General features: G+C 35.9%; 1 protein-coding gene across 14 annotated transcripts in view; it reads left to right on the top strand.

The window, feature by feature from the left end:
- The window catches only part of OSBPL9 (oxysterol binding protein like 9), a gene marked incomplete at its 5' end in the record, with an annotated part of 149,489 nt that overhangs the window by 39,572 nt on the left and 93,663 nt on the right, over nucleotides 1-16,254 (top strand). For all 14 annotated transcript variants that reach the window (XR_013766296.1, XR_013766297.1, XR_013766298.1 and 11 more), the window contains one exon: nucleotides 2,989-3,067. Coding sequence is in view for 4 of the 14 variants with exons in the window: in XM_079154410.1 (XP_079010536.1) it covers nucleotides 2,989-3,067 (79 nt within the window). The remainder of the gene's footprint in view (nucleotides 1-2,988; nucleotides 3,068-16,254) is intronic.

Below are 16,254 nucleotides of genomic sequence, written 5' to 3' on the forward strand. Positions count from 1 at the left end.
GTATTTTGGTCACTACAGTGAAAAAGCTGACTAAAGCTTGTATCTAGTACATATTTTTGTGTTTAGTTATTAAGTACTACTGTATTTTGTATAAACTCAGAAAATAGTTGATATATGATAATTTAGGAAGTTAACTCAGTTAACCACAAAATTAAGTTAACCAGAATGAACTGCTTACATGCTTCCCTACTGAGTAGGTCTGTGTTTGCTATCATGGATTAGGTGGGTACCATGACAATGGTGATCCAGGCCTGGTTCTGTCATTAATTCTTTTTCTATATATCCATTTCAGGTATACATGACAGTAGAGTATATTTTGACGTATTATAGATACATGGAGTAAAGCTTACTCTAATTAGGATCCTATTCTTGTGGTTGTACATGATGTGGACTTACATTGGTCATGTGTTTATATATGAGAATATATGAGAATATCTCTGCTTCATTCTATCTTTCTCATTCCCATCCTCTCTCCCTTTCCTTCATTCCTCCTTTGTCTATTCCAATAGACTTCTATTCTTCCCCTCCCTGCCCTCCTTTGTTGTGGGTTAGCATCCACATATCAGAGAGAATGTTTGGCTTTTGGTTTTTTGGAACTGGCTTATTTCATTTGGCATGATATTCTTCAGTTCCATCCATTTAGCAGCAAATGCCATAATTTCATTCTTCTTTATAGCTGAGTAATACTCCGTTGTGTATGTATATCACATTTTCTTTATCCATTCATCCGTTGACACCTAGGCTGGTTCCATAGCTTGCTATTGTGAATTTAGCTGCTATAAACATTGATGTGGTTGCGTCACTGTAGTATGCTGATTTTAAGTCCTTTGGGTATGGACCAAGGAGTGGAATAACTGGATCAAATGATGGTTCTATTCCAAGTTTTCTGAGGAATCTCCATACTGCTTTCCAGAATGGTTGCACCAATTTGCATTCCCACCAGCAATGTATGAGTGTACCTTTTTCCCTACATCCTCGCTAACATTTGTTGTTACATGTATTCTTGATAATTGCCTTTCTGACTGGAGTGAGATGGAATCTCAGTGTAGTTTTCATTTGCATTTCTCTTATAACTAGAGATGTTGAACATTTTTTCACATATTTTTTGACCATTTGTATTTCTTCTTCTGTGAAGTGCCTGTTCAGTACCTTTGCCCAGTTATTGATTGGGTTATTTGTTTTTTTGAGTTCTTTGTGTATACTAGAATTAATCTGCCATTAATTCTTTGTGTAACTTTAAGTAAGTTGTGATACTCTTTGGAGATACTTGCTCTTTTTTTTTTTTTTTTTTGGTACTAGGGATTGAGCACATCCCCAGCCACATCCCCAGCCCTTTTTGTATTTTATTTAGAGACAGAGTCTTGCTGAGTTGCTTAGCACCTCACTTTTGCAGAGGCTGGCTTTGAACTTGCCATCCTCCCACTTCAGCCTCCTGAGCTGCTGGGATTGCAGTTGTGCACCACCAGGAGATACTTTCCTTGTCTGAGAATGGTAGTAAAATTTCCTACCCAATCTTTTTTTTTTTTTTTTTTTTTAAATTTTGTTTTTGTTTAGTTGTAGATGGACACAATACCTTTATTTTATTTATTTGTTTTTATGTGGTATTGAGAATCGAACCCAGTGCCTTAAGTACGTATGCTAGGCAAGCACTCTACCACTGAGCTACAGCCCCAGCACCTTTTTACCCAATGTTAAACTGAAGAGTAAGCAAGATAATTCCAGTGGATGGAACTGGATAGAGGTGAGGTTCATTCAGATGACCTTGGGGAATAAATGAATAAATATTTCATGCCACATGCTATTTTTTTTTTTTTTCCTCTTGAACCTTTTCAACTCTCACTCTCAAAGAGAAACTCTGGTTTTCTTTGGTATACTGTTTCTCTTGTCACCCACCTGGGGCATTCGATCTAATCCATACTCTCTAGTCTTTCTGGAATACTTAAGACACTCATTTCTTAAGGACATTGATCTATTGACCTGTTGACTCCATCTTACATAATTTTCTTTTTTTTCCCTTAATTCCTGTTGTCATAACATGATGCCTATAGTTGAATATAAAAAAAAAATTTAAACACAACCTGTCTACCTTTCCCAGACAATTTAAAGTAAGTGAGTTTTTTTTTTTTTTTTTCTTCATTTAGGGATGGGGGATCCCTAAATGTGTACTTTAGTACAATGTGTCAAAATAAATAAAATAAATACCCAGCGACTTGGGAGGCTGAGGAAGGAGGATTTCAAGTTCCAGTCTGAGTAATTTAGTAAGACTCTCTGTAACTTGGAGAGCCCTTGTCTCAAAAAATAAAAAGGACTGGGGATTAGCTCAGTGATAAAGCATCCCTGGGTTCAATCCCTTGTACCAATAAATAAATAAATAGTCCTAGATTTTCAAGACCTCATAGCAGTTATGTTGGAGGGAAGCAAACATATAAACAGATAATCACAATATAGTGTGGAAATTACCACAGCAGAGCAGTGTACAATTGGATACAAGAACATCTGGAAAAGGGATTGAATAGTGTTTTAAAGGGATTGGACAGTGTTTTTAGCAAATGTCATCTGGCATTTCTTTGCTAACAAGCATAACACAGAAGCAGCCTGATGAAGCACACCTGCCTTCTTTAAGCCTCACAGCACAACCTGGGAGGTGTGGGTTTCTGACTCATATTTTAGTGAGCAATTTAAAGCTGAGAAAGGCTCTGGCTGGCTCTTAAATACAGATTCCAAATTCAGGTTCTGTGTTTGTCTCCTCTCCCTCCCACCAGGACCATGCCCCTTATGAAGGGCATAGAAAGTGTCTGTGCAGGGCAAAAGAGTACTGCCATTCTCTCTCCTTTGCATATTCCTCCTTAAGCAAAATTCGAGTCTCAGCTTTTCTGTCTAGCCTGTTTCCAGTGTCCTTGGTGCATTGAGTATTCCAGGGCTGTAGCAGTAGTGAATATTGCTGATGTCATTGTTTGCCTTATTGGGATTTTGCTCTTTGTTTCACAGGGAGCTGTGATTGGTATAGACGATGAGGACGACAGCACCTTCACAATAACTGTTGATCAGAAAACCTTCCATTTCCAGGGTGAGCTGAAAGAAGAGATTCTCTCTCTTCATGGTCCCAACTGCTTCTTTCCTTCTCTTTTGGGTTGTTTGCTGAATGACTTGAATGGTTTTGCAACTGATCCTGCATGAACGAGTGCACAGGAACGTTCTGGATGAAGTGGTACTGCAGGTTAGGCAGGGATTTGTATCTGCAGTGGATACAGATCTATTTGAATCGACTGTGGATCTGGCGGCAATTGGAGATTAAAAATTTAAAGGATAAAAATCAGAAAAGAGAGAGTAATGGGCTGCTGCTGCTGCTGGCTTGTGTTTACAGAAGGTTGCTGATCTTCTTTCTCGAGGAGTGTGGTTCTGCTTCTGCATGAAGAGTCTAAAGACTGATTGCGAAGGTTGCAGTGTTTGTCCATGTTAAACTCAAAATGTAAATTAAATTGAAGCTGGCGGCAACCTTTGGCTTAAAGGTTTTGCTCTGCTTCAAGAACTACAAGTTTGCTTTCATTTCATCTGCATTTCTGTGTCTTGTATGCCAGCCATCATTTCTCTGCTATTATCCTTTTTATAGTTAATAACACCAATGCCATCTGCCACTGCTATGTTTCGGCATTGCATGCTATGGTTCACCGGTAGAAAGGGTAAGGTACTGTATGATCATTCTCATTTCATCTTGCTTTGAAAGCTCTAAACCTGCAAATAAAAGTCAATTTTAATGATTTGTGCTAATGCATCTCTTGTCCATTAGGAGTACCTATTAGTTTTGGTACTGATGTTTGTTATTTTGTCTATCGAGATTAACCTCTATTTTATGTTTAAAGCAGTTCAAGAAACTTAGAAGATTTGGAGATGTTAGTACTTTCTGTAAGCTACAAGTGATAATACACTGTCATAAATCCTAGGTATACCAAGATGAATAAATATTAAATAATTTATAGTTTAAAAGTGTTTTGGTTAGGAAGTCTTACAGTGATCAGATATGCAATGTGAGGTCTGCAGGCAGCTATTGTTCTCCGATAGGATGCTATATTGCAGATATTGTTCTTCATTGTCTTGTTTAAGAAATTGACACATAGAAAAATGCTGCTTATGTACAATAAAACCAAATCAATGTACTCAACAGTGATATCTTTAATACTTTATTCCTGTTTCCTTAAAATATTTACTGTTTGGTAAAATTATTCAGAGCTATTTAAATATGTTGCTTTTCTGAATTTTTCTACTACATTTAAATCATAAAGCAGTTTTAATTGTATTATGAAAACCCAGTCTTTATTTTTAGGTTGAAGTATGTAAAGCTGCCTATAAACCAAAACAGATAATTTCCACACACTGGTCTTTACTTGAATGAAGTTGAATACGTTAGTGCTTTTCAAGTAAGAGCTGCAGATGTAGGTAAAGGCTGCAGTATGGAATTTTCTCCTCTGCAGTTACTAAGGAGGCACCTCCTTTGGATTCCCAAGAACCTGTGTTTGCTTGTTTAAAGGAGAAGAGACTTGGATCTCTAGAGCAAAAACACCTCTACCTTCTTATTAACTTTTAAATTATTTATGTTAAACTGATCTCCCCTTTAACAGTCCCATTTGATGTGACTTGTTTATAAAACAAGATATTCCTCAATGGATTATTTAAATGGTCAAGATAAACAAGAGCTATGTGTATTTTTAAAATGAATTCTTAGTTCTGAGACTGTCAGACTGATTATTTTCTACTTAGTAGTTATTGGAGTTTTAGACAACATGAGGTCTAACTTTTGCAAATAATTCAGTAAGACAATATTTATTTATTTTTGGCAATATTAAGAGTTATTTCACACTTATTGCTCATAAGAAAATCTCTGAAAATTTGATTTTTAAAAGTTTCTCAATTCCTGATCTTAAATTCTTAAGAAGTAAAAGCAAATTTTGGCTGATATGCATTAACATGTTTAAATATGCTAGAGTTTTTATTTAGTTAATTTTTTTTTTTTTTTAATGCTAGGGATTGAACCCAGGGCCCCTGTGCATGCTAGGAAAGTACTCTACCATTAAGCTACATGCCCAACCCAGTTTTTATTTAATAAGCCAGGATTTTAAAAAATAAATGAAGCATTTATAAAACACATTCTACTATCTACTTTCATTAAAGGGAAAGCTATTTAGTTCAGATTCATTTGTTTAGTCATTCAACTTCTATTTTAGACATTAGTCTAAAATGAGTCTATAAAACATTAATCTATATAACAGATAAAACTCCTTTCCCTATTGGGCCATCCATTCCAGTAGAGGAAAAAACCAAAATGTAAGATATTAATACAATATAAGTAAATAAGAGAGTGATAAGTCCTGGGTTGTGGGGATAAAATAGGAAAAGAGAAAATGAAATAAGAGTGTGTGTGTGTGTGTGTGTGTGTGTGTGTGTGTGTGTGTGTGTGTTGAAATATTAGATAGGGTGGCCAGAAGAGACTCACTGAGATAGTGGCTTTTGGTGAAAGAACTGAAGAAAATGAGGGAACAAGTTAAATGACTATGTTAGGGAATGAGGTGTGTAGGCATATCACTCAGGCCAAGGGAATAATGTGTATGAAAGAGTCTTCCTGCCATATTTAAAGAACAGCAAAGAGGTTGGCTGTGGTGGAGTATGGATGACTATTGGGGAGAGCAGAGGGAGATGAGATCCAAGAGGTAACAGGAGCCCAGCTGTGCGAGGTTTTTATAAGGACCTTGAATTTTACCGAGATGATAGACCATTAGAGGAGTTTGAGCAGAGGAGTGACATGATGTGACTTGTGTCTTAACAGTATCATTCTGCCCACTCTGTTGAAAATAAAATGCAGAGGGACAAAGGTAGAAGAAGCGAAACTATTTTGGAGGCTGTTGTAAACCAGAAGAGAGAGGGTGATAGTTCCCGTGCAGTAGCAGTGGGGGTAGGGAGGCAGTGAAAAGTGGTCAGATTCTGTGTGTTTAATCAACTTTAGCGAAGTGTAATTAACCTAAAATAAAATTTATACATTATATAGTTAAGTGAATTTTGACAAATTTATTTACTCATAACTGTCACCACAATCAAGATATATATCACTTCCATCACCCCAAAAGATTACTTGAATGTCTTTTTTGGTCAGTCCCCATTCCCAACCCCTATCCCTAGGCAGCCCCTGATCTGCTTTATGTCAGTATAGACTAGGTTGTTCATTTCATAAATGGAATCAAATAGTATGTCTCTCTTTTTTCTGGCTTTATTTTAGTTCAACATAACGTTTGCTGCATATATTAGCAGTTCCTTTTTTATGGCTAAGTAGTATTTATTTTATGATAATTATATTTGGTTTGAAAGTTCAGCTATAGCATGTGACAGAAAGACAAGTTGACACCAAGATTTTTGCTTTCAGTAACAAAAAGAAGTTGCCATTAACTGAAAGTAGAGGATTAAAGGAGGAAATATTTTGGGGGAGGGGGAACGTGAGCACCAGGAGCTTAGCTTTGGACATGTTTATTAAACATGTTTTAGATGTTCACCCAGTTGCCAAATGGAGATGTCAAGTAGGCAGTTGGAGTGTGGAGTTCAGGGGTAAAGTTTGGGGTGGAGAAAGAAATTTGGGGACTCATTGGCATATGGCACATGGATGGTATTTATAGTCATAAGAATTTGGGAATAAGTATAGAAAGAAAAGATCTAAGTACTGATCCTGGATGCTTAAACATTTACATAGAGTATTAAGATGGGGCAGAACCAGCAAAAGGAACTGAGAAGAAGCAACCAAAAAGGAGGAAGGAAAACCAAGTGAATGGGGTACCCTGGAAGCCAAGAAAGAAAATGTTTCTAGGAGGAGAGAGATTAGCAATTATATCAAATGCTGCTGGCAGACCAAGTAAGATGAGGACAGAGAAATGACCCCAGGATTTAATAATTAGGAGTTCATTGATAATCTTGAGAAGAGCAATTTTAAGATAGAAGTATGAACAGTGCTTTCAAGTCCTGCTCTAAAGGGAAAGTGAGAAATATAGCAATAGCTGGAGGAGGAAGTGAGTTTTATTTTTTTGATAAGAGAAATAATAGCATGTTTCTATGTTGCTGGCAGCAATTCAGTAAAGAGGGCAAAATTGATGATGCAGAAAAGAAAAGGGCTAATTGTTGAATTGGTGTCCTAGAGAAGGCAGGTAGGTACCTAAGACGTTGTCATTGGCTAGGAGCATGAAGAGTAAAATATTAAAAAAAAAAAAAAATTGAATTTTACTGAGATGATAGACCATTAGAGGAGTTTGAGCAGAGGAGTGACATGATGTGACTTGTGTCTTAACAGGATCATTCTGCCCACTCTGTTGAAAATAAAATGCAGAGGGACAAAGGTAGAAGAAGGGAAACTATTTTGGAGGCTGTTGTAAACCAGAAGAGAGAGGGTGATAGTTCCCGTGTGGTAGCAGTGGGGGTAGGGAGACAGTGAAAAGTGGTCAGATTCTGTGTGTTGATTAAACACTTTTTGAGTGTTGATGGGACCTCAAATGGGTTAAAGTAATGGTAATGGGAAGGCAAAGGGAGTAGATTTGAGATTCTTAGGAAGTAAATCCACAGGAACTAGTGATTGCTGGGAAATGGGAGGCAAGAGAATTAAGAGTAGCAAGTGTGATGTTTTTGGTTTGACTTAACTCTTGGATGTTGTCAACATCTGAAACAGACAATTCAGAAGACCAGAGGTGGTAAGGATCCTCTTATATTTGGAAACACAAATGATGGTAATTGAAGCTGAGTCTGAGCTGCAAATGGAGATTTGTTGTCATTACCATATTACTGGTAGGTGGAACTAGAAGTTGACAATTTGAATGTCCAAGGGCTAGGCCAGTTTGTAAAGGAGTGAAGAGTAAAGCTGGATAAAGATTAGCAATTTGGAGCATTGGTACACTGTTTGAAGGGTAACTACTACTTACACATACGTACAGGCTTTTGGTAATGCTCGCCTAATGTTGCTAGATCGTCCACTTTTTTTCAAGAGAAACCAGAAATCCAGGGTTGGTTTTTGTTTAGTTTTGTTTTGCCAGTCAGGTTGAGTATGATGTGCATGTGAAATATCCAGATTTAAGTGTCTAGATTTAAAAAGATTTTTACTTTGGTCAAACAAAGTACATGTATGGGCTAGATAAAACCTTTGAATTTTTCAATCTTTGGTAAAAAAACGTGGTAATAGTGAGTATGAGCCATCTGGGGGATCAAAGTGAGATAAGAGCTGGGGATTAAACCTTGGATCACTCTAGGGTGGAACTGCCAACAGGCTCAGAGGGATGATCAGAGAGGGTAGGATGAAAGCTCTTAGTTTCAACCATATGAAATTACTGTTTTTGTAGATCAAAAGTAGTCTCTCATCAGCAGTTCACATAGCTCAACTGTTCATACCAGTGATAAGAAAAAAAATCCAGTTAAATTTTATCTTGAAATAAAATTGAATTTATTTAATGATTTAATATATGTAATGATTCAGAATGTTTTTGAAAGTATATTGGGATGATGATAATAATGAGAGTGAATATTTATTCAGTGTTTTATACTAGGTACTGCTCAGGTGTGGATTTTTTTTTTTTTTTTTTGGTGTGCTGGGAATCAAACCTAGGCGCTCTACCACTGAGGTGCAATCTCAGCCCTCCACTCAATTTTATTTTTATTAAACTAGGTAGTTCTTACAACTTTATGAAGTAGGTACTATTATTTTTTAAAAATTTTATGAATAAGGAAACTGGGTCACAGTTATGAGGCAGAATTGAAATTTGAACACAACATTTGTACTTTAGAGACATTCTCTTAGCTGTTACAGAGTTATTTTAGAGATTTGTCAACTAGCTGATGATTTATCATTTTATCAGAAAAGATTATAGTAAATCAATGCAACTTACTGCAATTTTAAAATAGGGTGATTTTAATGTTCTACATGTTCCATTACTTAGTAGAAATAGTAATAATAATGGTGGTGGTAACAACAGCTACTACTATAGATCTAAATATCTATTATGAACCACTCACTGTTTAACAATGTACATCAGTTACACAATTCCCAAATTCCATAACCATGAGGTAGTTTCACTTCTAGCTTATTTTTTATTTTATTAAAAAATTTGTTTTAGTTGTACCTTTATTTTATTTATTTGTTTTTATGTGGTGCTGAGGATTGAACCCAGTGCATCACATGTGGTAGACAAGTGCTCTACCACTAAGCCACAACCCTAGCCCCCTAGTTTTTTTATTTGTTCTTTTTAGTTATACATGACAGTAGAATATATTTTGACATAGTATACATACATGGAGTTACGTTGGTTCCTGTATTTGTATGTGAACATAGGAAAGTTATGATTGATCGCTTCTAGTTTTAGAGTTGAAGAAACTGGGTTTCAGGGAAGCTAAGTGTCAGAACCAGAATCAGTGCCCAGACCAGTCTCGACCAGTGGTTCTCAAAGTTTGGTTTCAGACCAGGAGGTCAACATCATGTGGGAACTTATTAGAAATGTATATTTTTGCCTTCTCCCACCTCATTGCAGAGTCAGAAACTCTGGGAATAGGCTCTGTCTAGCGATTCTTGTGTGTTTAAAGTTTGAGAACCGTGGGCTGGGAGCCAGAGGTTTCACTTGTTATTTCATTTTACTTTCTTAAGAACCTACTGCATTGGATAGAATTACCCTCAATTCGTAGATAAGAGAAGTGAGGCAGAGAGTCAGGTGTCTTGGGTTTGATCTTAGATCGTCTCTGCCTGTGAACTAGCCATAAGCAAATCTGGTGTGTGAAAAGTCTCAACTTTTTAAAGATGAGAAATAAGGATATGTATGTCATTAGTTCTTCATAAAATAATCCTTTAATTTCCAGGGACTTACAGAGGACTTCTTTTAAGGAGTATATTCTCAAATAATTTCATGTATGAATTTGTTTACAAATTTATTTGTACATATTTTAGAGTAACAGTTTACTAAGACGAAGTACAACATGTTTAGGCATTAAAAAAGTGCTTAAATGTGAAGAACTTTGAGGAACTGTGTAAGTCTCAGTGGAAGTTAAGACTGGTTGTTATAACAGTCTTTTCAACTCTCCATTAAAACTTGCTTATTTACTGAAATGCAGAATTACTACAAATGGCCAAATGGTTGATGTTATGGTGAAGGAAAGTGTTTAATTTAGAAAGGTTGTATTGATCAAGTGTATTAGGATGTTGCTGCTCCCACTTCATTAACATCAATCAGCTCAGCATGGTACAGCTGCATCATTAATCATTTAGAAGAATAGACAGTAAATCATTAGACTAAAACATGGTTGTGGGCTTGAATGTCTTCTGTTTTAAAAATAATCATCTCAGCTTTATTACTCGTAAACAGATGGTGTTATCTTCTCTTAACTATTGACTTAAAAAATGTCCTGGGGCTGGGGCTGTAGCTCAGTGGCAGAGTGCTTGCCTAGCATGTGTGAGGTACCGGGTTTGATCCTCAGCACCACATAAAAATAGATAAGTAAAATAAAGGCATGTTGTCTCTACAACTACCAAAAAAAGTTAAAAAAATATTTCTTACAGAGGAAATTTTTATGTGATAACCTCTCTCCAAAAAATAAAAAATAGTAATTTACAGACATGTAAAGGAAGTAAGTTATAATTAGTTCTGTAATTAGATGCTATAATTTCAGTGGGTGTTAAGTAGGAAAATACTATTGGATTTGTGAATCAGGAGTTTGTTATATTCCTGTAGGAGGGTTGGGTCTCACTAGTGTACCTTTTTTATTTTTTAGTTGTAGATGGACACAATACCTTTATTTTATTTATTTTTATGTGGTTTATGTTTTGTTTAGGATGAATATTCATAAAACAGTTTGTCACAACAAAAGACATAGATACTTTTAATATTTCTGAAACAATCTTCAATTTTTTTCTCTTTTTTTTTTTTTTTTTACTGGGGATTAAATGCAGGGCCTGGAACATGCTAGCATGTGCTCTACCACGGAACTACATCCCAGCCCTTTTAAAATTTATGTTTTGAGACAGGATATTGCAGAGTTGCCCAGACTAGCCTCAAATTTGAGATCCTCTTGCCTTAGCTTCTCAATCTCAGCCTGGGATTTCAGGCTGTGCCTGGCTCCTCAATTACTTTTAAGACAGATTATGTTGATTTATACTCTCTTCTGTTTATCATATCCCTCATCACTTAGTATTACAGTGTAGTATCACACTTAGTATTATAGTGAACTCAGTGTCTCTGCCCCAAATATATTTCAGTGTGTTTATTTCTCATTTGGTGACTTACTTATTTCCTGGTTGTTTTCGTTGTTGTCATTTTTTTCTTATATCTTTTTGGAAAGGTGTTTACCTATTGTCTGAGAAATTGCTGATATATATTATAATCTTTTTCAGTTTGGAACACACATTCACAGTATAAAGAGTAAATGAATATGTCTAACAAAAAGCATTTCCCTACTTTGGTATATAATTTGTGCCTGAAAATGTCGGTTAAAGTAGACTATTTTGAACACTGACGTGCATGGTTAAAGGAGGGTATATTCTTACCACATATTATAAAGTTCTTAATGACACCTTGCTTTTTAGATATAATATTTATTCACACATTTTATCCGTTAACCTTAACAATGAACATTTAGGCAGTCACCTCAAGTTTAATTGGCCATATTCTAAATTGTATCCCATTGATGTAGATTGTTTTCAGCATTTCTAATGATTTCTCAATTATATTATATTTATGAAACATCTTTTTTGTCATTCCTATTGGCACGATAATTTTTTTTTTTGTTTTTCTACTAATTGAAAAAAAGGTAGAATAGGATGTAGAGTATATCAGATAGTTGTATGACACTGCTCTTCAGATGGATTTGATGATGTGTTGCAAAATTTATTTCCTGGCAGCTTTGCAAGATGTGGTGACACAAAATGTTCCTTTGTTATCTACATAAGAAAAATCAGGCTGGGGTATAACTCATGGTAAAGTCCTAGTCTAGCATATTTGGGGTCCTGGGTTCAATCCCTAGCAAAACACACACACACAGACACACACACACACACACACACACACACAAATCCCAGTTTTTCTCTGAGGAGTCAGTATACAAAGTGCATATTTTATGAAATTGGAGTAGTCAAGTACTGTATATATAAGATCTTGTATCTCAAGAATCTTTAGCAGCATGAAACTACTTGAGGGACATTTAAGCTTTACAGTTAATGTACTTGAATGTTATAGGAATTCCCCTAAGGGAATGATGGACCAAGACCAGTGATGAGACAGAAAAAAGTACAGTTGCTGTGGTTGAGGAAAAGGGTTGAGGGCCTGCAGTCTTGCTCCTAGGTAACTTGGGCACTGACCACTATTCTATTTATTTCATCCATTCATTTGTTTTGCTGATTTATTTTTAAATCAACAAATACGTGAGTGGTTATTGTAATTCCAGACACCAGGCTGGATTCTGAGTATTAATGGGGTGAGCAACCTCACAATTTGAAAGGCATTGTTCCAGAGGAGGCTTCTTAGTTGTACAAAATTTTAGGTAGTTCTTGGATCCCCTCATTAAACCCTGAGTTAAAGCTCCAGTAATTCTGATAATGCCTGGACTGCACTAACCTTGTTTTTAACTTTAAACTGTCAGCTAACTGGTGAACTCTCCGCAGAAATTCTTAACTCTGCCAAGGTTTTCTTTGTCTTTCAGCCTTTTCATTCTTTCTTGTACTTGCAGTTTATGAATATTTATTCTCATGATCAGGATGCTTTCATTAATGTACTCCACACCTAACATCAGTCCAAAATATGAATTAAAGTTGTGTTTCATCATCATATTTTCTCAATATTAAATTTAGAGACCCGTAAACCAGTTTGACTAATACTCAGAGGGAAAAATAAAATTCAAATTAATGACAAGAAAGCTCCTTTTTTGCTAGGTTGCTGACTTTAATGAGAACATCTGCTCTGGGTGGTTGCTTAATGGGAGGCATTAGGATTATATAAAAGAAAATTGAGGTGAACCCCTTGCATATGGGTGATTTAAGTGAAGCGGGGATGAGTGTCAATGGGATTTTTTATTCTTGGAGAGGCTGATTGTAATTTTTTTTTAAAAAAAGGGGATTATAATACACTTTATAAGTGAACCTCTGATGAGTAAAAGGAGGAGGTACCATGGGGAGGAAGCAGACACCAAGGGTGTAGTTAACGTTGTGCTGGGTACTATAATCCTTGTGAGTACCCCACATGTGCTTGTGAGATAGTTATTTTTATTCCAATTTTATAGGCAAGAAGACTGAGGCTTGTAGGAGTTTTTTTAAATTTTTAAAATTTTGATTCATTGTACACATATGGGGTACAACTTCCGTTTCTCTGGTTGTACACAAAGTAGAGTCACACCACTGTGTCATTGTACATATACATAGGGTAATGATGTTTGTCTCATTCTATTACTTCTCCTTCCCCCCCACCCCTCCTCACCCCTCATTTTCCTGTAAACAATCCATCCTTCCTCCCTTCTTGCCTCCCCCCGCCCCGTTATGTATCATCATCCACTTATCAGAGAAATCATCTGGCCTTTGGTTTTTTGGTATTGGCTTATTTCACTTAGCATGATATTCTCTCCATCCATTTACCTGCAATTACTATAATTTTATTCTTCTTTATGACTGAGTAATATTCCATTGCGTATATATACCACAGTTTCTTTATCCATTCATCAATTGAGGGGTGTCTAGGTTGGTTCCACAATCTAGCTATTGTGAATTGAGCTGCTATAAACATTGATAGCTTCATCACTGTAGTATGCTGATTTTAAGTCCTTTGGGTATATGCCAGGGAGTGGGATAGCTGGATCAAATGGGTCAAATGGTGGGTGTCCATTCCAAGTTTTCTAAGGAATCTCCACACTGCTTTCCAGAGCGGCTGCACCAATTTGCAACCCCACCAGCAATGTATGAGTGTACCTTTTTCCCCACATCCTCACCAACACCTGTTGTTGCTTGTGTTCTTGATAATGAACATTCTAATTGGGGCGAGATGAAATTTTAGGATAGTTTTGATTACATTTTTCTTATTACTAGAGATGTTGAACATTTTTTCAAATATCTGTTGATTGCTCGTGGATCTTCTGTGAAGTGTCTGCTCATTTCTTTAGCCCGTTTATTGATTGTTTTTTGATTCAAGGTCACACATGTAGGAAGTAACAGAGCTCGAATTCAAATCCATGCTGTTTTCATTATAGTGTTGCTCATTCATGCCTTTCCTCCATTTGTTACCTCTGCTCACACTGACTTTATCATGCCTTAACCTTGTTTGCAACCCTTGCTTCACTGTTGTTCTCTCTCCATTTAAACAGATTAGCATGCTTTTTATTCCAGTAGTAGTATCAGTGTTTTAATGCTATCAGGTTGTGTTGGTTGTCCAAGTTTCTCCTTTGCTCGTATATCCACATTGAGCTTTGGCACTGGGAAGGGGCACCTCTTTGAGGCAAGGGAACTGGGCATTGATTGGAAGAGATGATAGTGAACTGTGGCATGAGGCATGAATAAGCAGATCTATCTTTGATTATATAGGAGTCTTTTAGAAGCCTGGCTAGAGAAAGGCCTGGGAATGTTTCCTGTATGAATTAAAGAGTAAGGAGTCAAACATTGATCTATATCCTATCTAATTTTATTCCTGTTCTGACTATATAATTCTCTTATTACTATGTTAACTGAGGGATTATTTTCAGGTTGTTGAGGAAAACAAACCATCGTATCTTCTTATATTTGTTCCTTCTTTGTGGAGAAAGTCCTGCCTTCCTAGGAAGACTAAATGTACAGAGTGAAGTAACCAGTATTGCTCTCAGCATAGTGATTTAGTGTAAATTATAATATAAATCCTAAATTATAATAAGGACTGAACCAATGACATTTTGCTGTATCTAGATTGTGCTTTACAAGACAGAGTTAAAGTGTGGAATGTACTGGAGTTGTCTGAGCTCATACTGCAGTCTTGGTCTGGGAGTATTTACTTTCTGAAGAAAGGCAAAGATATTATGTTAACAACTTACAGCTAAATATAGAGAAGGAAGGAAGTAGCTTAATGCTAGCTCTGTCACAAGCAGAATTCTCTAGAGAAACTGGAGGCAAAGAGTGAACCCTTCAGAAGGTGGTTCATTAGGAATATTATAAGATGATAATGCAGAAATGCCTTCATTCTACTTTATATCCTGCAGAAATATTTGCATACTTTTTAAGTCTAAAGGACTTCTTTATCCACAGTGTGTAGGGAACAACATTAATTTTCAGAAATCTGTCTAATCATTTTGTTTAGTTATATAAACCAATCATTTTAACTTCTTTTCTGTCACTTTTTTAGGCCATGTCTATTTTGACTTTATCTCAGAACAAACAAAAGAATTAAATAGCAAACACTCTTTCCTTTTGGATATATTTTATTTACCTTATGATAACAAGTATTAATATTTTTCCTTCTGTTTCCTCACATTGATATACCCAAGTTGTGATTGAATAACATCATTCTTAATTTTTGAACAACCCTTAACCTTGGTCATTGGTGGAAAATACTTTTGAAGTTCTATATTTTTTTTCATGAACTGAGACTTTGCTTAAACTTCTGAAAATCCATTCCTTCCTTCTCTCTTTCTCCCCCTTCTCCAGAGTACATTAAAGATGTATTTTTTTTTTACTTTTCCTGAGAAGAGAATATTTTCTACTAACATATGAATACTTCTTATTAATTAACAAATTCAGTAAAACTTGTAATAAAATTCTCAAAGAGGTTAGGTTTACCAAATATTAGGATTAAACTAAAAGTAAAATTTCTGGCAGCCTATCAGTTTCCAAATTGTTTTTCCTCTTGTATTCCCTGTGATATGGAGCAGTACTTCCATTCCTCCTCAAAGTTAATCAAATTTGAAGACTTCTCTTTCCCTACATTTACTTTCTCTATAGTCCCTTTATATCTGATGAGCCACACTATCTATGTATGTTTTCTGTATTCCCTAGGTCAATTACATGACCCAGGTCTTTATCACTTCTGACCTTCATACTTTCTGTATCTTTTAAATTTCCTTCTTTCCCTTTTACTGGTCTCTGTATTATTTTTTCCTTAAGTAAAACTCTGCTCTTTCCCCTAAAGTTCAAGATTAAGGATAGTGACCTTCTAAAATCAAGCCTTCACTAAAATCTGGAGTTAGTTAGAAAACTAAAATTATTAGTATGTACTTACATATCAGTATGCCAAGGATTTTCATTGACTAGGAATG

The sequence above is a fragment of the Sciurus vulgaris genome (assembly GCF_902686455.1).
Source record: "Sciurus vulgaris genome assembly, chromosome: 1".
Classification (NCBI taxonomy): domain Eukaryota; kingdom Metazoa; phylum Chordata; class Mammalia; order Rodentia; family Sciuridae; genus Sciurus; species Sciurus vulgaris.